The 24806-nt window shown below is 47.4% G+C and overlaps 1 protein-coding gene across 5 annotated transcripts in view; it reads left to right on the forward strand.

Moving 5' to 3' along the window:
* The window catches only part of CAMK1D (calcium/calmodulin dependent protein kinase ID), a 489620-nt gene that overhangs the window by 420232 nt on the left and 44582 nt on the right, over nt 1-24806 (forward strand). For all 5 annotated transcript variants that reach the window (XM_028825991.2, XM_028825993.2, XM_028825992.2 and 2 more), the window contains 2 exons: nt 2258-2384; nt 23093-23168. In XM_028825991.2, coding sequence (XP_028681824.1) covers nt 2258-2384; nt 23093-23168 — 203 coding nt within the window. The remainder of the gene's footprint in view (nt 1-2257; nt 2385-23092; nt 23169-24806) is intronic.

Genomic DNA, 24806 nt, shown 5'->3' on the forward strand with positions numbered 1-24806 from the left:
CTGGGATTACAGACATGAGCCACTGTGCCCGGCCAGGTCTCAGTCAATTTAGAAAGTTTATTTTGCCAAGTTTAAGGATGTGCCCCTGACACAGCCTCAGGAGGTCCTGATGACATGTGCCCAAGGTGGTCAGGGCACAGCTTGGTTTTACACATTGTAGGGAGACATGAGATAGCAATCAATATGTGTACGATGTCCATTGGCTCGGTCAAGACATCAATCAATATGTGTAAGATGTACATTGGCTAGGTCTGAAAAGGCGGGACAACTCAAAGCAGAAGCTTCCAGGTCTTAGGTAGATAAAAGACAAAGGGTTGGTTTCTTTTGAGTCTCTGATCAGCTCTTCACTGAATACATCATTTACAGGAATAGTCACTCACACATTAGTCTGGCTCAGTGAAACAATAGGGCAGAGGAAGCAATCAGGTATGCTTTTGTCTACCTTGAGGAGAGGGAGGACTTTGAGTGAGTGAGTGAGTTAGTTATTTTGAGACGAAGTTTCACTCTCATTGTCCAGGCTGGAGTGCAATGGCGCAATCTTGGCTCACTGCAACCTCCGCCTCCTGGGTTCAAGCAATCCTCCTGCCTCAGCCTCCCAGGTAGCCGGGATTACAGGCATGTGCCACCACACCCGGCTAATTTTTGTATTTTTAGTAGAGATGGGGTTTCGCCATGTTGGTCAGGCTGGTCTTGAACTCCTGACCTCAGGTGATCCGCCTGCCTCGGCCTCCCAAAGTGCTTGGATTACAGGTGTGAACCACCATGCCTGGCCATACTTTGAGTTTTGTCTGTCTTTTGCCCACAAGGAATTTCCTTATCGGCGAATCGTGAGGGAGGAATGTGGCATTTTATCTTTGTAGTTTCGTTATTTAGAAATAAAATGGGAGGCAGGTTTGCGTAGTTCCCAGCTTGACTTTTCCCTCTGGCTTAGTGATTTTGGGGTCCTGAGATTTATTTTCCTTTCACACTCTACATAAGAATAGTTTCTAAAGTCCAACCCTTAGGAACCCAAGATTCACCACAAACCCCTGAGAGAGAGAATGTGGCTCGCCACTGGGACTGGGGAGGAGAGCTGGATGGGAAGTGCTGTGGATTCTTCATGCTGCGCTCCGTTTAAGGTTTGGTGTAAATGACGGAAACGATTCCTCATTCACTGGGTGAGGATTATCCTGAAGGGTGGACTTTCCCGGACAGCAGCAGAAATGACAGTCCTTGACATTGTGTCCGCCAGTGATAAATCGTCACCGTGATGATGAATCCAGGAGTCATCAAGTCCAGCAACTCTTGAGAAAAAAAAAAAAAAAATGCAGGCTCCTCTCTGTGTTCAAGGTCCACCCAGCAGTGCAGGGACAAGCTCCCAGGCTGTAGCTTCTCAGCCTCCATAAGCCCCACCTCCCTTCCTTGCTAGGAACAATGAGATTCCCGAGTTCTGCATAAAACACTATGCAAATGATACTTCATTGGCTCCCATGCCAACCCCAGGACTGCCACTCTCAGCCCCTCCTGTATGTTGCAGAACTGGAGTGAAGACGGGAACACGGGGGCCATAAGAAATGGAAGAAGGCCTTTGCTGTGCATTCCTGCTGCCCGAGCACTGTTCAGAGGAGCAGACAAAGGATGAAATCAACACATGCTTCACAGAAAGGCGAACAGAAGTGCGAACCCCTTAAGGGTACACGGCTGGAGAGTGCTACATCTTCAATTCCAGATTCATTTATTCCAGGATGGCATCCCTCTGCTTCCCTGGCAGAGGAACGAGCAGGGCTCAGCTGGCCTTCGTGAAGGGCGCAGTGCAGTACATCTCCCAGAACTGCAGAGCACCAGGGCATGTTACTGAGGGCAGAAACAGAGACCCTTGGACTCAAGAAAAATCACTCTATAAAAAGGAGCAGAGAGGCACCTGCAAGAGTGATTTCATTTCCTGGAATCTCCCTTCCCTAACCCCAGCCCTGAATCCACAAGTCTGCACAGCAGTCAGCTTTCTCGATTGTCTCAGAATATGGTGAGCTTTTTTAAAGTAGACAAAATATGAGTAAAGGACAGAGACTAACGTAGATTGAAAGCCTGTCTGTGCCAGCCACTGTGCCGGGCTCTCTGCACTGTTTCTATTGTCCGCTGCTTTAGCTGATGCGTCTACTATGTCCGAAGGTCAAGGACATCCTGACGTTGCGAATAGCTTTTGCAGTTGAATGGGTCTTCCACAATTAACCCAGCTTTACATGTAGTTTGTAATGTTTTTTTCTTATTTTCGTTGTAGCCTGAAAATCTCTTATACTACAGTCAAGATGAGGAGTCCAAAATCATGATCAGTGACTTTGGATTGTCAAAAATGGAGGGCAAAGGAGACGTGATGTCCACTGCCTGTGGAACTCCAGGCTATGTTGGTAAGGACAGTGCGTGTGCACACATGTGCCCGTGTGTGTGTGATGTTCTCATGTGTGGTGTCACCATGTGTCAACTCATCAGTTGTCTGAAGCATATGAGCTTGGCATGTAATCACAGCTGCCTTCACTTCCCTTGGGGGAAAGAATAAAAAGATTGAGGAACACTGGAATGAGTAATTCATAGCGGGGAAGTGACTTCCCCTGAAAACTTTTGCTCAGTTGGGTAGAAATCACATTTGATTTGGTTGTGGGCCTGATGGGAGGCTGGTAGTTAATTTGGATGAATCCCAGATTCCATTTCCAGAGATCCTGCATGCATCTGTTTCTGAGTGATTTACAGTGAGACACTGAGATAACAGTAAGTTGCACACACAAGAAAACATTCCAATTGCTGAGATAGGAACATTGATGGAGGAACCTGGTTCAGACCTTGACCAAGTCACTCTCATCTATCAGTCAACCCTGATCTGTACTGTGATGCTAGGCGTTCAAGTTTTTCCCTAAATCCCAACCCCCAGTTCTTTGTACTAAACATCCAAAATGCAGAGAAGACTACTGACAGATCTGAACACTTGGATTCTGATGTTCATCTTTTGACTTCTGGGGTCCTGGAGAAACGCCATTAGAATACTTGTGACTGTTCTGCGACCTTCACCGACATCAGTGTATTCATTCATTCATTCATTCATTCAGCAAATGTATGTAAAGTTGCTACTATGTACCTGATGCTGTACCAGGCACCGGGGTTAAGGCAATGAATGACACAGACATGGTACCTGCCCTCATGGAGCTTACGTTTTAGTTGGAACAAATAAGCAAACAGGGCCATTTCAGATCATAAGTGCTATGAAGAAACTAAACCTGGGGACCTGCCAAGGAGTGACAAGGAATCAGGACTGGGCTGAGAGGACAGGGAGGAGACTTGGGCCTTGGTCTCAGTGGCAAGAAGCAGCCAGCCATGTGGGAGTTACAGGATAGCATCCCAGGAAGAGTAACCAGTTTGTGTGAAAGCCCAAAGGCTGGGAGAGGGTACGAGCTAGGGACGTCTGAGAGCAAGAAAAAAGATGAGGTTGGAAAAGAGTTACGGAAAATGGAGTCTGAGGCTGAATTTTTTTTTTTTTTTTTGAGGCGGGGTGTGGTAGGGTACTGAATCTAGCTCTGTCGCAAGGTTGGAGTGCATTGGCGCAATGTCAACTCACTGCAACCTCCGCTTCCTGGGTTCAAGTGAGTCTCCTGCCTCAGCCTCCCGAGTAGCTGGGATTGCAGGCACCTGCCACCATGTCCGGCTAATTTTTGTATTTTTAGTAGAGACAGGGTTTTGCCATGTTGGCCAGGCTGGTCTCAAACTCCTGGACCTCAGGTGATCCGCCCGCCTCAGCCTCCCAAAGTGCTAGGATTACAGGCATGAGCCACCGTGCCCGACTGAAGCTAAGTTCTTGTCATGCAAAGTGTGGTGACCTTTCTTTGTGAGAACAGCTGGTGAACCCACCTGAGAGAGGAGGTATGTTATGTGACCAGCATCATCCCTGTGGGTCTTTGGGGACATCCACAGAACCTTCCCAGGCAGGCCGAGGAGAGTTGGCCTGAAACTAAAGGGGTTACAAGGGGCATTGTGGGAAACTCCAGATGACCTTGGGACCACTTTGTGGCTTTTCAAGTTCTTGCATATAATTACAGAGCCATGTCAAGCTCGAGTGTCATAGCTGTTCATTTTCAGAGTAACTCAGAGGAGGAAAGACACGAGCAGGCTAAGCCGGCTAGAGAACAAAATAAGGGGAAGGGAAAAAAGCAGCAGGGTTTAGAAGCAGGGAGATGCAGGTGGTGGAAATGTGGCTGGGGAGGAGCTGTGTGGATACTGTCGCAGGGGGGCTCAATTCCCTGGATCGTGTGTATGCAGAAGGCACAGAAGAGGCTGCTCTGCTCGTTTTTGAAAGGTCCAGTGCATGGCCGGGTACAGTGGCTAACACCTGTAATCCCAGCACTTTGGGAGGCCAAGGCGGGTGGGTCAGTTGAGTCCAGGAATTCAAGATCAGTCTGGCCAACATGGCAAAACCCCATCTCTACTAAAAATACAAAAATTAGCCGTGCGTGATGGCGCACGCCTGTAGTCCCAGCTACCTGGGAGGCTGAGGCAAGAGAATTGCTTGAACCTGGGGGGCGGAAGTTGCAGTGGGGCTGAGATTGTGCCACTGCACTCCAGCCTGGGTGACAGAGCGAGACCCTGTCTCAAAAAACAAACAAACAAACAAAAGCCAGTGCAGGCTTTGATAGAGATTAACAGCATGGTCAGCAATCGTCTCTTTTAGGATAGTGTGATAATGGTTGCAGGAATAGCCTGGTCCCTGGCGGGGGGACATGTGCCTGGGGTGGCAGCGGGAGGAAAGAGTGTGTGTGGAATACGCATGGAATTTCTCCAGCTCAGTCTGAGCCATCAGGGAAGCCGTGAATCCATGAGGCGAGACAAGCTGAGTGGGGGAGCCTGTTCCAACTACCCGGAATCCCAGACATTAGAAAATGAAAAGGTCTGTTAGGTCTTGGTGCTGGTCCTCTTTTCAGCTGTCTCCCCTGGTGAGAAGGTGCTGTTACTGTGACCTGCCCAGCTGTTCCGTTCAGGAAGTTGACTCTTGGGCTGTGATTTAAATGCTCTGACAACCAGTGAAGCTACGTATGCATCACGTGCTTCTCATGTTTGGCTGGAAAACTCCAGCACTTTCTAAATTGAGTTTTACTTCTCTGTGTTTTGGCAAAGCCCACGGAATGGCAGTTTTTCTGGTTTCTAAGTGGCTGCCGTCTGCGGGGTCTCGGTCTGTTGATTGCTGTGTCTGGCGCTGATGAGTCAGGAATGGTGTTGAGAAGAGTCTGTTGCTCTTGCTACTCTAAATGACAGCCAGTGGGAGCCATTGGCTATTGATGTTGTGAGATACCAGGTTGTCCTGGAGGAGGCTGGGGGAGAGGAGGACTGTAGCAGTGGCGCTCTTCTGTTGGTTTGTGTTGACTGAGCACTGAAACTCCACCAAGAGAGCGCCTCTGGAGTGAGTCTTGTGGAGGGGACACAACTTCAGAGGAGGGAAGGGGCTGCTTTGAAGAGCTTGTGTCTAGAGGACATCCCTTAGGCAGTTACCAGCTGAACTTGGGCTGTTTCCTCCCTTGTCTGTGTGGCAAGCTCCTATTCAGCTGCCAAATCCCAATTTAAATGTTACCTCCTTTGACTGCTTTCATATCACCTTGTTCTGTCTTTTGACATCCTGGTTCTTTCTATGAGCCTTTTCTCGTCATGGTCTGATCACATTCGCATTAGGGTTCGTATCAATCTGTGTCTCTCATTTCACTGTGAGTCTCATTAAATCTTTGTGCAGACACTACTGCATTTAGTAAAAACACACAGCTCATGAATCTTAGCCATGTTTTCTTTCTCTCTTCCCGTGCCATTCACTCAGTATGCATGTATTGAGTTCCTGCTGTGTACTGTGTGCAGTCATCCCTTGGTATCCACGGGGGCTGGGTTCCAAGATACTCCACGCCCTGCAGATAGCAGCATCCTCAGATGGTCGAGTTCCTCATATGAAATGGCATAGTGTTGGCATATAACCTAGGCGTGGCCTCTGTGTGCTGTCATCGCGAGATTACTTAGAATACCTGATGCAGATAGCTATTGTTTTCATTTGTATTACCTTTATTATTTTTTCAAATATTTTTGATCTGTGGATCCACACATTTTGAATCCATGGATACGAGGGCCAAGTGTACAGCGTTTGGTCTGAGAATACAAATATGGGCTGGGCGCGGTGGCTCATGCCTGTAATCCCAGCTCCTTGGGAGGCCACGGCAGGCTGATCACCTGAGGTCAGGAGTTCCAGACCAGCCTGGCCAATATGGTGAAACCCCGTCTCTACTAAAAATACAAAAAATTAGCCAGGCAAGGTGGCGGGCACCTGTAATCCCAGCTACTCAGGAGGCTGAGGCAGGAGAATCGCTTAAACCTGGGAGGCAGAGGTTGCAGTGAGCTGAGATTGCGCCATTGCACTCCAGTGTGGGCAACAGAGCGAGACTCCATCTCAAAAAAAAAAAAAGAGAGAGAGAGAGAATACAAATGTGAATAAGGTACAAACTCTGACCTCAAAACATTCAGCAGTATTGTGAGAGAGAAAGCAAACAGGTCAGCTTAATGTATGCTCAGGTCAGCTTAATGTATGCTCAGGGCTACATCATTCAGCCCTTCAAGAATTATTTATTTATTGTCTACCTTCTGTTCTGGGCACTGGGTGGGTACCTCAATAGAAATAGAAGAAAAAAAGATAAAAATTCCCTCCCTAGTGGCACTTACATCTGAGTGGGAGAGACACGGGATATAAAGCAAATATTGATAGCTAAGTTCATTCATGTGTTAGGTGGCCTTAGTACTATGGAGAAAAGTGAAGCAGAAAAGATGATAAGAAGTGCGTGTGTTCAGAGGGTGGTGGCAATTTTAACTACAGTGTGCAGGCAGCCCTCACTAAGAGGGTGGCCGTGGGTAAAGATTTGATAGGAGCGAGAGAACTGACCATACAAGTATCTGGAGGGCATTCCAGGCGCAGTGCGGAGGCCTGAAGGCAGGAGAATGTGGGCAAGCGGCAGGGAGCAGAGGGAGCAGGAAGGAGAGGAGTAGGAGAGGCAGTCGGAGAAGTCCTGAGCAGGGGTATGTGGACCAGGACTTGAAAATCGTTGTATAGACCTTAGCTTTTACTTGGTGATAGGATGCCGTCCAGAGGCTTCTGTGTTAAGGCAGTGACACACTGTTTTTAACAGGATCCCTCTAGGACAGGGGTTCCTAACCCCCGGGCCTTGGACCGATACTGATTCAGGGCCTGTTAGGAGCCGAGCTGCACAGCAGGAAGTGAGAGTCTGGCTGGCGAGCATTCCTGCCTGAGCTCCACCTCCTATCAGATCAGCGGCAGTAGCTTCTCGTAGGAGCTCGAACCCTATTGTCAGCTGGGCCTGCAAGGGATCTAGGTTGCGCACTCGTTTTGAGAGCTCTAATGCCTGATGATCTGAGGTGGAACAGTTTCATCCCGAAACCATCCCCAGTCCCATATCCATGAAACAATTGTCTTCCATAAAACTGGTCCTTTGTGCCAAAAAGGTTGGCGATTGCTGCTCTAGGACACAAGCTGGGATCAGGATAGATGGCGGGGGTGGGGTGGAGGAAGGAGGCCGTGGGAAGATTCTGGCATTGATCAGGTGAGACCGTGAGAAGCCTCAGGCATCGATCAGCAAGGGTTTAGTCCAGATTGGTTGCAGCAGAAGTGACAAGAAGCTATCAGATGTCAGGTATATTTCAAAGGCGCTGTCCTCAAGGTTTTCTGAAAGGTTGAAAGTAGGGTTTGAGAGAAAGAGAGAAGGCATGGATAATTCAGAGGTTTGTGGGCCTGAGTGCCCCAGGAGGGTGCAGTTGTCTTTACTGGAGGTGGAAGAGCCTGGGGGAGGAATAGATTGCAGATGCCTTAGGAGGAGCTTGGTTTCAGTTTGTTAAAGTTGACTAGGCCAAGAGGGCAGTTGGAACGTGACCCTGGAACTATGCGCAGTCGATTCTCGCTGTTCACAGTCATCATGTTCTATTATAGAAAATAGCTGGAAGCACTGAATTAACCAATACTGAACCATTGCTCCTAAGGGAAACACAGGCTGGGTTCCTGTGAGCCTCTGGTCACATTTTCATGAACCGATCAGTACAACATTTTCAGAGTGTGTGTTTCTGTTTAAAGACAGCTTATTGAATATGTATTGTTGAATCATTAACTTTGGTTTGCAGCCCACAGCACCGTAACTCCCGCCTGAAGGAAGCTTCTCTAACCCACCGATTTTCTCTGAAAGGCACGTCGCAGCCTCTTTGCTGTTAGGAAAGCTAGACAGACTTCAGCACTATGCTTGGGGCTGTTGTAAACAGGGAGATCTCCAGTAAAACCCAAAAATGTGAAAAACATGACACCAGATAGAGGGTGAGAAAAGACCGTTGTTTACAGTCGGAGCTGAAACATGAAGGAAGAGCACCGCCTCATTCCGCCTCAGCTTGAAACTTGCCATCGGGCAACTCAAGTCTTTGGTCACTCTACGCATGTCCACAAATGACCACAAAGTATTGATTTGGGGGTTGCGAATAACTTTTAGCCAGTAGGCACATTTGCAGATACAGAATCCTTGAGTAATGAGGATCACCTAGATTTGGGAGATGTTAATTTATGGCTGCGTTTTAAAGCCGTGAACCAGGATAGGCAATGAAGGAGAGGAAAGGTCCCGGAGCCGAGTCCTGGGGACGTCAGGGTGGAGAGGTCAGGAGGACAAGCTGGAGCCCACAGAAGAGACCAAAACAGGGAAGGGGCAGTGGGTGAAGTAGAAAGAGCGCTGGCAGAGAGTGGCGTGCTCCCCGTCACCACGTGGAGAAAGTGCTCCATGCAGAAAGTATCACATGTCAGTTGCTGCTACTGAGTCAAGTAAGATGAGGATTTGGTTGAATTTTTTTTTTTTTTGAGATGGAGTCTTGCTCTCATTGCCCAGGCTGGAGTGCAATGGCATGATCTCAGCTCACTGCAACCTCTGCCTCCCGGGTTCAAGCAATTGTCGTGCCTCAGCCTCCCAAGTAGCTGGGATTACAGGCATGTGCCACCACGCCTGGCCAATTTTGTATTTTTATTAGAGATAGGTTTTCTCCCATATTGGTCAGGCTGGTCTCGAACTCCCAACCTCAGGTGATCCACCCACCTCGGCCTCCCAAGGTGCTGGGATTACAGGCATGAGCCACCATTCCTGACCCTGGCTGAACTATTAATTAAGTGTGGTAGCACTGTGGTCAGAGGAATGGCAGGAAGAAGGCAAAACGGGTCTTGGTAAGTGCACCAGCATGGTGTCCACTGTGGGGCTCACCCCAACCACCCACCTCCTTCACCAGCCATGGCTTCTCCCTGCGAGGCTCTTGGGGCACCATTTTGAATCTTGAGCAAAGAAACTGCAGCTTCATCCCTGCTGGAAAGTTTTCCATTTGAACAGAGCAGAGCCCAGCCCCATTTGGCAGCTGTGAGGAAGGAGGGAGAGCGAGCTGCCACTTCTGATTCAGGGACCACACTATCCCCTGGGCCCAAGCCAGGGGTTGCTGTCTGCTCCCAGCCTAGCGTGGTGTCTTTGTATTTTGAAAGAAATATGTGAATACGGATGAGGAAAATCTTCCATGCCCCCCAGGGCAATCTATAGGTTTATAGCTTGAGTTCAGACTTTTGATAGGTAGAAGTGTTGGTTTCAATTTGTGAATCACCGTTTTATTATTATCTAAGTGACTATTCAGCTGAATAGTTAATTCTGCCAACATGAAGCTATTACTTCAATTTAAATGAGCTCTCTAACAATGAAACCGAAAATGGTGCTTTTTCCCCAAGTATCCCAATGCACAAGGTGCCTTAGGAGGAGGCAGGAGGACTAAGCACTTTGAGCTTCACCCTTTTACATGTGGCGGCTGCCTGGACCGTACATACCCTTCGCAAGGACCGTGGCCTGTGGAGGCAGCGCATCACTTCACTGATAGCGGGAGATGGTGGGCACCCCCATCCATATCACTGGGTTGTGGGCAGCTCATAGGGCTGGCTCTGCCAACACCCACAGGTTCTCCAGTAGATTGTGGCAGATGGGCCATACAGATTCATGTGAGGCAGTGTATTTCAGAAGCAACATTAAAATACAGGTATGAAAGCTGGGCACATTGGCTCATGCCTGTAATCCCAGCTCCTTGGGAGGCCAGGGTGAGAGGATCAATTGAGTCCAGGAGTTTAAGACCAGCCTGGGCAACATAGTAAGACCCCTATCTCTTTTAAAAAATAGTAGCTGGGTGTGGTCAATTGAGTCCAGGAGTTTAAGACCAGCCTGGGCAACATAGTAAGACCCCTATCTCTTTTAAAAAAATAGTAGCTGGGTGTGGTGGCACACACTTGTAGTCCCAGCTATTCAGGAGGCTGACGCAGGGGGATCCCTTGAGCCCAGGACTCTGAGGCCATGGCAAACTATGAGCACACCACTGCACTCCAGCCTGGGCAACAGAGTGAGACCCCATCTCTAAAAAATACAGGAATGAGAGGGATCATTAAGGGTTGCAATGACCAGGGGAAAACTCCGGGAGGACGTGGATTTGAAGGAAGGGTAGGACTTGAGCAAAAGTAAGGAGAGTCACAGGTGCAGAGCAGGCAGGGGGAGCAGAGGCCCAGAGTCACGGGCTCCTTCTTGGAGGATCTGGGAGAAATGAACAGACTCACTGGGCTTGGAGAGAGGGCTGGTGGAATTGTACTCGGTGATGATTGAGGAGAAACGATGGGCCCATCTGATAGAAAGTGGCTCCTTGGGAGCCCGTGGTGGCTGTCAGTATGGTATTGACCGGGATTGGGAGTCCACTTAATTAAGTCAAGTATAACATTCCCCTTGGTCTCGGCAATAAAAGTCAGAGCTAAGGAAGTTAGTAAAATTATGTGTATTGCCTGCTCAGCTGCGTTAATTAAAATACCTGAATCACCGAACATCAGTAGTAAGTGACAGAAAACATCCATATCAATCACATAATTGACGAGACAGATGATAAACTTCTATTTGGTGGATGACGGCCTGTTTTCCATCTTTATCTTTTCTTTTTTTTAAGAGACAGGGTCTCGCTGTGTCCCCCAGGCTGGAGTGTCGTGGCATGATCATAGCCCACTACAGCCTCGATCCCCCAGGCTCAGGTGATCCTCCCACCTCAGCCTCCTGCAGAGCTGGGACTACAGGTGCACACCACCACACCTGGCTAATTTAAAATTGTTTTTGTAGAGACAGGGTCTCACTTTGTTGCTCAGGCTGGTCTTGAACTCCTGGGCTCAAGTGATCCTCCAGCCTCATCCTCCCAAAGTGCTGAGATTACAGATATTAGCCACTGTGCCTAGTTGAGATTTTTTTTTTTTTTTTTTTTTTTGGAGCCTTATTCAGTGACAGTTCACCACCTAGCAATATTTTATGTGGAGCGCACAACCACAGCCACACTATTCCATTACGGATGTCACTCAGAAATAAGAAGGAACATTTACAGCTGGTCCATCGTTCTGTCTAGAAGCAGAACTGCACCTTGATGCTTTAGATGGTGGCTGACTGTTATGTTCCTGAGGCTGTCGGGGAAGAAATCATTCATTTCCTTCTGGAACTTAGTTGCAGTGTTGGCTGGAAGGCCACGATAGACATCTTTGGTCTAGCTTGGTCTTAACTTGCCTAAAATAGTTTAAACGTGTTTCGTCTTGTTCTTCTCTAAAAAGAGATGGAGAACAGTTGGTCAACATTCTCGATGTATTTTTTCACTGAGTTAGAGGATTGGTGTTAATTCGGGGATCACTGCACTTCTAGAAGTTGATATGGGGCTGGGGATTATGATGAGCTCTTGGAAACCACGGGTTCCAGCCAGCACAGTGTTGGGGCGAGGACCTCTGTCCTCAAAGCCACCCAGCCTATAGTTGGTGGCAGTCACAGCAGAGGACTTGAATGTAAGCATCTTCCTTTGTCTGCCATTGGTTAGATATGAAGGAGGCCTGTGCCTTTCACTGAAACTTGGGGATTCTCAGTTTCTTGTATATAAAATAAATGTGCTGGGCTAAACATCTCCTGTGTTTTTTTTTTCTGGTTTGAACATTGTACGTTTTTGTAGGCTTGTGATTTGGTATCCTTTAAGTATGTAAATATCTACGTGTCAAGGATACTGGCCATCGTTTTTCCCATCTTCACTCCCAATAGCCAAGAAGAAGGATTCAGCCGACCGACCTCCCCACCTCTATCTTCTGAGTGGTCTCGATTCTTTTCGTCTTTCCCCGCAGCGCCTCTGTTCCCAGTCCTTTCATCTCCACTCCTCTATGTGGCTGCTCCCCAAGAGAGCTTAATTTTTATTTGTTTCTCACTTAAATACCATATTTTGGTCCGTGACTATAAGCATTACATCATTGTTCCCATCCTCTCCGACTGTTAGTGTCGAAACAGGGTTTTATGTAACTGAGAAATTGTCATACAGGGCACAGATGAGTAGGCGGAACATCCAGATGAGAATTTTCTCTCTTTCTCAACAGCTACTCGGTGACAGCCCACAGTGAACATTTTATCACACCGTGGGTTGCAGCCAGACCCCCTGTGTCGGAGAGGACAGGGCCCCCTAAGTGGGGAGACTTGTAGGGCCTGCTGCTCTTCATGGATCTGACTCATTGCATGTGGGCAACGTAAACCCAGCCCAGCTTTGAGGAGCCCCATCCCACACATGGCAGCCCCACAGTCACTCTGAACACAGTGTTTTTAAGGCACTTGTCTTCCATCTGGAATTGCTTCTTTAGATACTTGATGTGGGATGGAGGTCACGTTTTGTCGTGGTGGGAAAGAGGGGGATGGCAGCATTGTGTAGCTCCGTTTTTTTCTTTGTCTTGATTAAAAACCAAAACCCTAGAATGGCTCTAGCAGTCTTCTTAATCAGGTTTCACAAGAAAGGCTTGACTTCAGTACAGAGTAGGCGTCATGCCGTGATCACACACCAGGTAGGCCCCCGTGGGAGACCCTAGAGGGCCACACAGCAGTGCCATTTGTGGCCACTTTGCTTTGAAGTGCCTTCCTTGGCACAGTTGACTTCCTCCATCCCGTGGAGTTTCAAGGCCCTCCCACATTTCAAACGCCCAGCAGCCCCAGCTTCTACTCCCTCCCCGTTCCTTAGCCTCACTCCTCCATGATTGGCTTTGGGAGCATCTGAACAGCAGTCCCTGTTCAGATGAGAATGGTAATTACACACCAGTACGGTGCTTTCATGGGGACTTCTCATGCCTGTGGTGAAACTCGAGGCTACTGGAAAAATCAGGGTAAGCTGCTCTTTGGCGATACTTTTTTTTTTTTTTTTTTTGAAACGGAGTCTTGCTGTGTTGCCCAGGCTGGCATGCAGTAGCACGATCTCAGCTCACTGCAACCTCTGTCTCCCAGGTTCAAGCGATTCTCTTGCCTCATCCTCCCGAGAACCTGGGATTACAGGCATGCACGACTGCACCTGGCTTTTACATTTTTAGTAGAGACAGGGTTTCACCATGTTGGCCAGGCTGGTCTCAAACTCCTGACCTCAGGTGATCTGCCGGCCTCGGCTTCCCAAAGTGCTGGGATTACAGGCATGAGCCACCATACCTGGCCTGGTGAGATGATTTTAATTAATTTATTTATTTACTTATTTTTTTGCCATCCTGATCTATTGCTAGAGGCAATACATTCCTCATGAATGACAGCTCTAGGTGAAGGATAATAGAGACTAGTGGAGGAGGCTATACCAACAGAAAGATCGGAGCTGTCCCAAAAGCCTTCTGCTCATCTTCTGTGACTTTGGGCAGAAAACAAACTTTAGGCAGAGAACGATCCTGTGTTTCAGCCTGATTTTTACCTGCCAACAATCTGATTGCAATACTAGAAACCCGGGTGAAGCAACAGCTGTTTATTAAGATGCTCCTGGTAAAAGTCCCTCATCGTCTAATTTTTTCTTTTTTAATACCCCTGCTGCTGCAAATTCCACTACTGACAGGAAGCCAACCTGACCAAGCACATTCAGTATTACCTCCTTGTCTTGATGTCATTCTTACTGAGGCCAAATTCTCCCCTGAAGTGTATGTCTGGGGTTTTAACAGCATGAAGCTTAATTTTATTTTTCCTGATCTTTAAGTTCCATTTAGCATCTCTGAAAAGGCCACTGCTGGGTAGAAATGTCATCTTTCTCTCTCACTGTTTGAAAGAAATCTCACCTCTTCTCTGATGCGCAGTATCACAAACTCTTAGAAACTCGATGGCAATTTGATTTAGTAGCTGGTGTTCCCTCCCCCACCAGCAGGGGAGCATCGCGTCTTCCCACTTCCTAGTGGAAGTTCCTCAAAGACCGGAAGACCAGCTGTGATCTGAGCATCTAGCCGTGGACACAGATACCTCCTGGCGTTGTTTTACAATAAGGGGCCACATGCAACTCTTCCAAGTTGAGCTCCAGTTCATTTCCTTGCAGGCATAACTCTAGGACAGAGTGGCAGGTGCCCATCAAGACAGGAAACTGAGGCATAGGTGAGATAATGAATCCTGTAGTTTACCATGGCACAGAGCCGAGTCTATAATCCTGTCCTCTGATTCCGTGCTGGATCTGAGATAACAGACTTGTATTTAGAGTAAATTCAGTATTTTCAGTTTTTTTGGTTTTTGTTTTTGTTTTTGTTTTTTTGTTTTTGTTTTGTTTTGTTTGTTTTTTTTGTTGAGACAGAGTCTTGCTCTGTCGCACAGGCTAGGGTGCAGCGGCACAATCTTGGCTCACTGCAGCCTCCACCTCCTCAGTCCAAGCAATTATCCTGCCTCAGCCTCCCAAGTAGCTGGGACTACAGGTATGCACCACCACGCCTGCCTAATTTTTGTATTTTTAGTAGAGACGGGGTTTCACCATGTTGGCCAGGCTGGTCTCGAACTCCTGACCTCAAATGATCAGCCCACCTCAGCCTCCCGAAGTGCTGGGATTGCAGGCGTGAGCCACCGTGCGCCCAGCCTGGTTCTGGACTGTTGGCTTTTAACTTCTGGCATCGAGGAGTGCCCCTGTCCCCCACAGGCTGCTCCCTCCTGATGTGTCACCATCCTCTGCCCACTGGAGGGGTCGTGTGTGACGGACAGAGAGGAGAGGCCACACAGACATCCATGGATGTGAACAAAGCACCCTGAACGTGGGTGTCCTGGGAGGGTGAAGGCCTCACCGTTTCCTCCACCCTCTCGGCAGAAACTGCTTCTTGGCACATCCTCGGGGCTTGGGAAGGGGAAAATTCTTCTCTATTTCAGAAGAGCATGAAGATTGATTACCGCGAACCCCACACCCACAAGACAGCTGCTGTCTTAGTTTTCAGTCCACTTGGTTACGCCTTGTTCTTCTCTCTTCTTTGGTAAGGAAAATGGGCAGTTTAATTGTTTTTAAAACAAGATGAAAGGTTTCTAAAACTCTTTTTTTGTTTTTTTGAAGTCTCCCGAGTCTTTCCGTTTGCCAGGAATACTTGCTCTAAATCAATATGAAGTAGCTTGGTTTATAGAAGACGTTTCCCGCAAAGCGGAATTTTCCATAAGTGGGCTGGTGGTGAATCTCACGGTAGTAAATCCAATTATTTTGAATTCTCAACCTAGTTTTATAAAGAGCATGAGTTAATCGTGGTCTCTGCGAAGGACCACATCTGTCCACGGAGGTCTCTGATGGCTCCTGGGACACTCTAGTGAGGCTGAGTAGTTTACATGGAGCTTGACTTTTATTTACCGGTATAAACTTAATAAGCTGATGGGATACTCTTGTCAGGAATAGCAAAGAAAGCTGAGTTAATAGCACCCAAGATCTGACCAGGAGGAGGTTCTGAGAGATCGTGTAACAAAGTATTTCTTTCTGCCCTTTACCCCTAAACCGGGTAGTCCCGAACTTCCTTGGGGAAAAGTTTTTTGTTGTTGTTGTTGTTTTTTTTGAGACGGAGTTTCACTCTTGTTGCCCAGGCTGCAGTGCAATGGCAGTCTTGGCTCACTGCAACCTCCACCTCCCAGGTTCAAGCAATTCTCTTGCCTCAGCCTCCAGAGTAGCTGGAATTACAGGCGCCCTCCACCACGTCCAGCTAATTTTTGTATTTTTAGTAGAGACAGTATTTCACCATGTTGGTCAGGCTGGTCTCGAACTCCTGACCTCAGGTGATTCACCCTCCTCGGCCTCCCAAAGTGCTGGAATTACAGGTGTGAGCCACAGCGCCTGGCAGAGAAAAGGTCTTAAAGGGAGAGTAATGTGAGGTACAAACACATTCACACACTGAGAGTTAGGGTGAATTCTGCCTCCTTTCTCCTCAAAGGTCCTGTATGAAATCATGTGTTCGTGGAAAGGTATTTGGCAACTGCTCGTGCTTTTACCTAATACAGGTACTTGCCAATTGGCAGTAGCTTCCATTCCCAAATTCATTTGTTCCCTGCCCCCGCCCATCCTGTGTTATTTTTTCTTGTACCTACTCACCAAAAATATTTCAGGCAGCAAAGTTGACTTGTAGCCCGGTTGTGTGGAATTTGGAAGACATTTTTCCGCAGAAATAATCGTGTGTGGCAACTAGGTTGGGTTCAGTTGAATCAACAAGTGCCGACCAATCAGGACGTACAGAGATGAGAGCTCTGGCCTGCCCTCAGCAGCGTGAAGTCTGATTTGACAGTGGGATTTATGCATCTGTAAAGGGACACTGGAGGTACAGAGGGAGTCACAGGAGGCCATTGTGTTACAGGATTGTGGTAATGCACCTGGGAACCCACCCGTTGTGCCCAATGTGTGTCGACTGAGTACAGCCGCCCCCACGCTAACCCCACTCTCTGCAGCTCCAAAATGCTAGCTTTGGGCAAGCCTAAGTGATGTCCTGAAGGCTGGACCTGCCGACTGGCTTGTGTAGGTCCCTTTCAATACCTCCTGGGGAGTGGGTTTCCCTACAGCCACTGACAGAGCCCCCAGGGACTTTGCCTTGTCATTTGAGAGGATGTCCCTTCTGTCATGGCTGGGCCAGGAGAATAGGCCCTTTCCTGCTTTTTATGGAGGCTGGGGACCATCTTACACAAGCCATGGAGCCTTTCAGTGACTGCCTGTCTTTGTCAGTAGCTCCAAATAAGCAAGAACTCAAAGCATCCCTCTTGCAGGAGGCGTGGGAGCAGCAAGGAGTCGTTATCAGGTTCCCCCATCACACTTGAGTTCTGGTGCTTATGATTAGAAGAGAATACTATTTTTCCTTGACTAGAAGCTGTCGGGTATCTCCAGGCAGCTTGGGCCAGGAGATGGAACTGTGGCTGCATAGTTCAGAGCCCTCATCACTTTCCGAGGCTCCAGAGGGACTGTGCTCAGCACCTCATGGGTGTGGAAGCTCGTTGGTCTTCTGCAAGTTTGTAAGTTGGACGCTGTGATTTTTTGGAATTACAACAGAGTTCCTGCCACGCGGCGTTAGGTCTGGTAACATAATACTGGACGGTTCGGCTGATTCTCAGGCAGGAAAACTGGCGTCGGAAAAGATCAGAGTGAGAAGTGGACTCTCTCAGGGCTATGTGCCTCACCACAGCTGAAATAGGAAAATGGGTGGGTGGGGGGCTATGCCAGAAAGGCCAGGTGAATTCAGCAGGTTGGTGAAACAGTACAGCCGACTGCCGATCGCAGGAGGCGAGCAGGAGAGAAAACATCCTCTTGGATCTCCACAGTTTAGCCACCATATCAAATTGTCAGGAGGGTTTTGAAAATTGCCCGAGAATGTTATCTTTTCCATGAATTTCTGTGAGATGAAAAATAGCTATTTGAAGTGATCTTGGTGGGCTTTTTCAAACAATGTTTCAAAGGACCCTTGATTCCAGCAATCACAAGTGAAATTAGAATTTAGGCTATGGGTGTGTGTGCCATTTTGCAATTTTAAAAATATTTCATGTCGGTGTAAATGTTATTTCCAAATCAGTTTGCTTTGTTTTGTTTGCTGGGTGACATGACACTTCTATCTTCACCCCCTGGGTTTGTTTCCAAGCACAATTAAGACGGTCACCAGAAGACAAATAGTTTACCCACCTCTCATTGGCTAAAAAATATTTGTATTTTGTTGGTCGATATAAGATAAGACACAACACCAAAAAGTGCAAGAAATGTACATTCTTGTTCAAATTCTTGACACAAATATGTATATTTCCATCACCAGTTTTGTCATCCTGATATTTACTTGTTTATAATTTAGAACTTTTCCCCCATAACAACCTTGGTGTTATCCAAAGCAGAAATCTTATTTATTTATTTATTTATTTATTTTAGAGGCAGGATCTCACTCTGTTACCCAGGCTGGAGTGCAATGGTGCAGTCATAGCTCACTGCAGCCTCCAACTCTGGGTTCAAGTGATCCTCCTGCCTTAGCCTCCCAAAATGCTGGATTATAGACATGAGCCACTACATGTGGCCCAGGAATCTTTTCTTAACCATATGCTTTATGTCATAAACTTTACCATTTAAGCAGTCTCATGTTCTAAAAATGTTTTAAGTGTAGTTAGTCTGTGGCTTCAAGAATCTAAACATCTCGGCCGGGCACGGTGGCTCACGTCTGTAATCCCAGCACTTTGGGAGGCCAAGGCAGGTGGATCACCTGAGGTCAGGAGTTAGAGACCAGCTTGGCCAACATGACGAAACCCCTTCTCTACTAAAAATACAAAAAGTAGTCAGGCATGGTGGCACACATCTGTAATCCCAGCTGCTCGGGAGACTGAGGCAGGAGAATTGCTGGGACCTGGGAGGCGAGGTTGCAGTGAGTTGAGATCGTGCCATTGCACTCCAGCCTGGGTGACAGAATGGATTCCTTCTCAAAGAAAAAGAAGAAGAAGAAGAAGAAGAAGAATCTAAACATCTCAAGGAACCTCCAAGCATAAAAATTAGCCCCTTGCTTTCCCAGCCTGTACATGCCTTGCACAACGGCCCAGTATGTTGACAGATTTGCCAGATTGAGGGTGAAATGTGTCCTGTGCCAGTTTCCCTTGATGTGTGGATTTCTAGAAGAAAACCATGTTCTTTATTCTTTCTTTTTCTGAATAATGGATCATGGCCAGTATGCTCCTCATTCTAACAGATGATGAAGACGAGGAGGAGGTTGTTCTTTTAAAGAATCCTGCCTCCCACCATCCACAATGCTGGAGAACTGTGAGCATAGGGCACTCATGAGAACACAGTCCACACTTCCTAGGCGGGAAGCCTGCTCTGCAGTGGCTGTGGCCTCGTATTCCTGCTGTCTTCCTTGGCTAGGGCATCGGCCGGGTCTTTGCTCAGAGGCTGTGTAAGCAGCTGTTGGAGGCACCACAGCTTCGTTGTCTGTGCTCCTTTCTCATATGTCTGTTGCTTTGGGCTTCTTTCTTTACCCCATGTGTTTGTTTCCAAGTGCAGTTAAGGTCACCAGAAGACAAATAGTTTACCCATCTCTGGTTGGTGTGGTGGCTCACTCCTGTAATCCCAGCACTTTGGGAGGTCAAGGCGGGTGGATCACCAGGTCAGGAGTTCAAGACCACCCTGACCAACATGGTGAAACCCCCGTCTCTACTAAAAATACAAAAATTAGCTGGATGTGGTGGTGCATGCCTGTAATCCCAGCTACTTGGGAGGCTGAGGCAGGAGAATGGCTTGAACCCGGGAGGTGGAGGTTGCAGTGAGCTGAGATCACGTCACTGCACTCTAGCCTGGATGGCAGAGTGAGACTCCATCTCAAAAAAAATAATAATAATAATGTGTTTTGTTGGTTGATGTGACACAGAAAAGACACAACACCAAAAAGAACAAGAAATGTACATTCTTGTTCAAATTCTTGACACAAATATGTAAATCTCCATCCCCAATATTGTCATCCTGACATTTACTTGTTAATAATTTAAAACTTTTCCCCCATAACAACCACGCTGTTATCCAAAGCAGAAACCTTTTATTTTCGTTTATGTATTTATTTTAGAGATGGGGCCTCACTCTGTTGCCTAGACTGGAGTGCAATGGCATGATCATAGCTCACTGCAGCCTCCAACTCTGAGCACCTGGCACAGGGCATGAGGTTGTGCCCTGAAGTTTGCCGTGAGCTCCCAGCACCTCTGTGCTGTTTGACATCTGGTTCTGTGGAGTGGCCAGGCCAGGCTGCCACGCCATCTCGCTGAAGAGGTTTGCAGATTCTTGTGATCTGGAACCCAGTGCCTCCATCCCCAGCTTGGCTCTGCCCTCCTGACACACGCTGTCAGCTCTGCAGGAGGGGAAGCTGGTCCACCGTTGCTCTAGGAGCCTTCTCTGCCTCGTGGACACTTTCCATCAGGCCGCGAGGCCGGCCCTGGAGGGTCCTTGCAGATGTTGTTGCTTCTCACGCCTTCTGTGTTCGTTTGGCCACTGGGACCAGAGTGCCAGCGTGGGGAGAACATGCCTCCTACATCAGGAAGACATTAACTGTGGTAAATGGCACCCTTTTGTCAGTTCCCATAAGACAAGAGCCTTGAGAAATATACTCTTAGCAGTCACGGCAGAGTCAGCTATCGCCCAGCCATCCGAGGGCGGCCCCTCCCAGGTGTGAGTTTCCTCTGTAGTTCTGTCTCTCATTTTGCTGCCACGTTGACGGTGAACAGAGTGAAGAAAGGATGTGCAGATTTATTTATTTTGCTCTTGTTTTGAAAAAATAACAATCTGATAGGAAGTCTGGGGGAGTTGGAGACTAAAGCCAGTGTGGAGGATTATCTGTGGAGCGCATCCCGCACTGCCATAAGCAGAGGCACTCGGCCGTGGTTTGTCTGCCTTCCTGTTCTTGCTCAGGAATATGTTTATTGTCAACAGGATGAAAGAGAGGATTTCCCAGTTCATTTTTCTACAAAAGAACTTTTCATTTCCAAGTTTGTCCAACCCCCAGAGGACAGCTTTGAATGCGACCCAACACAAATTTGTAAATCTTCTTAAAACATTATGAGATTTTTTGGCGATTTTTGTTTTTTAGCTCATCAGCTATTATTAGTGTTAGTGTATTTTATGTGTGGCCCAACACAATTCTTCTTCTTCCATTGCGGCCCAGGGAAATGAAGATTGGACACCCATGTAAACCTCAACTGAAGATGCTCTCACCTTAGCAAACAGTATGTTTGAGTGAAAAGAGCTGGAACAAGGATCAGATTGAGCTGGTTTCAAATCTCAGCTCTTTCCTGTCTAGCTGTGTGATGTGGGACAAGTTAATTAACCTCTCTGAGGCTCATTTTTCTGACCTATCAGGTGCCCATCATGATAGTTGTCAGAGTTCAAAGGATTGCAGTAGAAAACATTTATAAATGACTCACCCAAGACCCAATTCATGGCAGTCACTTAATATAAGTGAAGTCTTTTCTGAAAGGAAGTTCGTGTAGACGCCACATTCCCACTGGGTAACACTGACTAACTTACCTGACCTCTCATACCTCTGCGTCCTCCCCTGTAATTTGGGAATAATAGTGATCATGCTACTAGCACTTCCCATCAACTATTGTTGGGGTGAGTGAGTTAATACATCATAAAAGAAGACCTAACTCAGCATCTAACAGGCACCTTCTCAGCTCTAGCTATTTTTCTCTATCCTTAAAAATTTGCGGGAAAGTCTATGCTAAAGACACTGCCATCAGATGTGTTTGGGGGCAAAGGATATTTTACTCAGATTCACTGCCTCTTCTTGTATTTATCTACTCTTTGTACTAACATATACTGAGTGTCAGCTATGCCAGATGCGGCTGGTTGCCAGAATGGGTGGGTAGCCAATGCTGGGCGATGGCCATAGGCGAGGAAGAGGGAGTCAGGATCAGTATAGAACAAGCCTCAAGGCCAGAAACAGGGAGTCAGGATCAGTATAGAACAAGCCCTAAGGCCAAGAACAGGGAGTCAGGATCAGTATAGAACAAGCCTCAAGGCCAGGAACAGGGAGTCAGGATCAGTATAGAACAGGCCCCAAGGCCAGGAACAGGGAGTCAGGATCAGTATAGAACAGGCCCCAAGGCCAGGAACAGGGAGTCAGATCAGTATAGAACAAGCCCCAAGGCCAGGAACAGGGAGTCAGGATCAGTATAGAACAAGCCCCAAGGCCAGGAAAAGAGAGAATCGGTATAGAACAAGCCCCAAGGCCAGGAACAGGGAGTTAGGATCAGTACAGAGCAAGTCCAAGCCCCCAGCATGGATAACTCTTGATGAAGAGTGCTTTAGAACCAAGAATGCACGGTTGAATTGCAGTTTTCCTGTTTCACAGATGAGATGGGAAAATGCAGTGAGCATGCTGACGCCCTCCCCAAACCCTGGAGAAGGAATTAGGAGCAGGCCTGAAGCAGGATTTTCAGAGGGTTGGCCTCAACTCTGAGCTCCATGGCACCATTAGCTCCAGGAAGGCCCCGGGAGGGGCTTCACCTTTATGGCCCCACAGCACCCAGCAAGGCCTACACAGAGGCCAGAAATGTTGCCTTGAGGTGACTTGAGGTGACGTCACAGACTCCAGACCCCAAAATAAGTATTTCTTTTTACATCAGGCTGATCTAAGTTACAGTGCTTAGTACAGCACTGCCATAAAATAGCCATGTATTATGTGTTTGTTGACTGACTGAGTTCCATCAGTAATCTCGCATCACACACACACACACACACACACACACACACACACACAAGCACACCCCTCTTCATTATGTTTTTATTTACATTCTTTAGATACTGTAGTGTCTTCATATTTCTTCTGTTGAGTGCAGCGACTCATTTCTATAATCCCAGCATTTGGGGAGGCTGATGTGGGAGGATTGCTTGAGGCCAGGAGTTCAAGACCAGGCTAGGCAATATCGGAGACTTCATCTCCTAAAAGAAAAAACTTAGCTGGGCATGGTGGCATGCACCTGTGTTCCCAACTACTTAGGAAGCTGAGGTGGGAGATTTGCTGGAGCCCAGGAAGGAGGTCAAGACTTCAGGGAGCCATGATTGTGCCACTGTACCCCAGCCTGGGCAACAGAGCAAGACCCTATCTTCCTTCCTTTAAAAAAAAAAAAAAAAAAACGAGCAAAAAAAATGGGTCAAGTCTCTCTACTCAGTTTTTATACTCACTGAAAGTTCAGGCCAAATAGCAGACCCCCAAAAACTGTCTTCAGTCTGAGGCATGTAAATTGTCAGGCTGTTTCTTGTCTTTGTCTTTCCGCAGCTCCTGAAGTCCTTGCCCAGAAGCCTTACAGCAAAGCTGTTGACTGCTGGTCCATCGGGGTGATTGCCTATATCTTGTAAGTACCACCTGCCGCCTTGGGTTCTTCCTCTACTGGCCAGTTTTTGTTTGTCTGGCAAAATATACATGAAACAGAATTTACCTTTTTTTTTTTTTTTTTTTTTTTGAGACGGAGTCTTGCTGTGTCGCCCAGGCTGGAGTGCAGTGGCCGGATCTCAGCTCACTGCAAGCTCCGCCTCCCGGGTTCACGCCATTCTCCGGCCTCAGCCTCCCAAGTAGCTGGGACTACAGGCGCCCGCCACCTCGCCCGGCTAGTTTTTTGTATTTTTAGTAGAGACGGGGTTTCACCATGTTAGCCAGGATAGTCTCGATCTCCTGACCTCGTGATCCACCTGTCTCGGCCTCCCAAAGTGCTGGGATTACAGGCTTGAGCCACCGCGCCCGGCCTACCATTTTTAAGGGTACAGTTTAAGGGTACAGTTCAGGGCTGTGTTGAAGGGTAATTTCAGTGGCATTAAGTCCATTCACAGTGTTGCACAACCAACACTGCTGTTCACTTCCAGAACTTTTCCATCACCCCAAACTGAAACTGCACCCCTGACATAAAAACTCCTTTTCTCTTCTCCCCTAGCCCCTGGGAACTTCTGCACTACTCTCTGTCTCTGTGAACTTGACTCTTCTGGGGACCTCATATAAGTGGAATCACACAGTGTCTGTCCTTTGATGTCAGGTGTATTTCACTTAGCAGAACATCTTCGAGGCCCATCCGTAGTGTAGCACGGGTCAGAATTTCCTTTCATTTTAAAAGCTGAGTAATATTCCGTTGTGTGGTTAGACCATGTTTTCTTTATCCCCTTGGTCCATTGATAGACATTTGGCTTGTTTCCACCTTTTGGCATCATGAATAATGCTGCTGTGAACACAGGTGTAGAAATACCTGTTTGAATCCCTGCTTTCACTTCTTTGGGGTTTCTGTCTAGAAGTGGAATTGCTGGGCCATGTGGTAGTTCTACGTTGAATTTTTGAGGAGCCGCCATACAGTTTTCTGTAGCAGCAGCACCAGCAATTTACATTCCCAGCAGCAAACACAAGGGTTCCAGTTTTGCCACATCTGCACCAACGGTTGCCATTTTCCTTTTTTTCGGTAATAGCCCCCAATGGGTGTGAAGTGGTGTCTCCTTGGGGGTTTCAATTTGCATATTTCTAATAGCTAATTAAGCCTCTTTTCATGTGCCATTTTGGCTTTTTAGTGGACACAAACCACCATGGAAATAGTACATCTCCCAAAGAAATCATGAGAAAAAAATGCAATGAAAATCTCAATTTAGGCTTTAGATTTTTCATTTCTTCTCAGACGTCTTATCTCCATAACCCAGGAAATGCAATTCTAGGCCATAGGCTTGTTGCAGTTATTTCAGGATCATCAGTTTTGTTTCTTATTTGTTTTATTTGTTTTGCTTAAGTCTACTGTAAAGTTATTTTAAAATTACAATTTCTTTTAGAAGTTATACTTTCAAACACTTATTATGGAACATACTTTTAGGGTAGGCTTAGGCCAACTTGTTTCTGCTATTGCTAGGAAATGAATTTCCCCATTTCATCATCCCCAAGGAGGGAGCATTTCCTTGCAGAAAGAGCCCCCTGCACACAATGAGAGACTGCAGGGGATGGTGACTGGAGAAAGTTCTGGCAGTGT

This window comes from Macaca mulatta, chromosome 9 (genome assembly GCF_049350105.2).
Source record: "Macaca mulatta isolate MMU2019108-1 chromosome 9, T2T-MMU8v2.0, whole genome shotgun sequence".
In the NCBI taxonomy this organism is placed as follows: Eukaryota; Metazoa; Chordata; class Mammalia; order Primates; family Cercopithecidae; genus Macaca; species Macaca mulatta.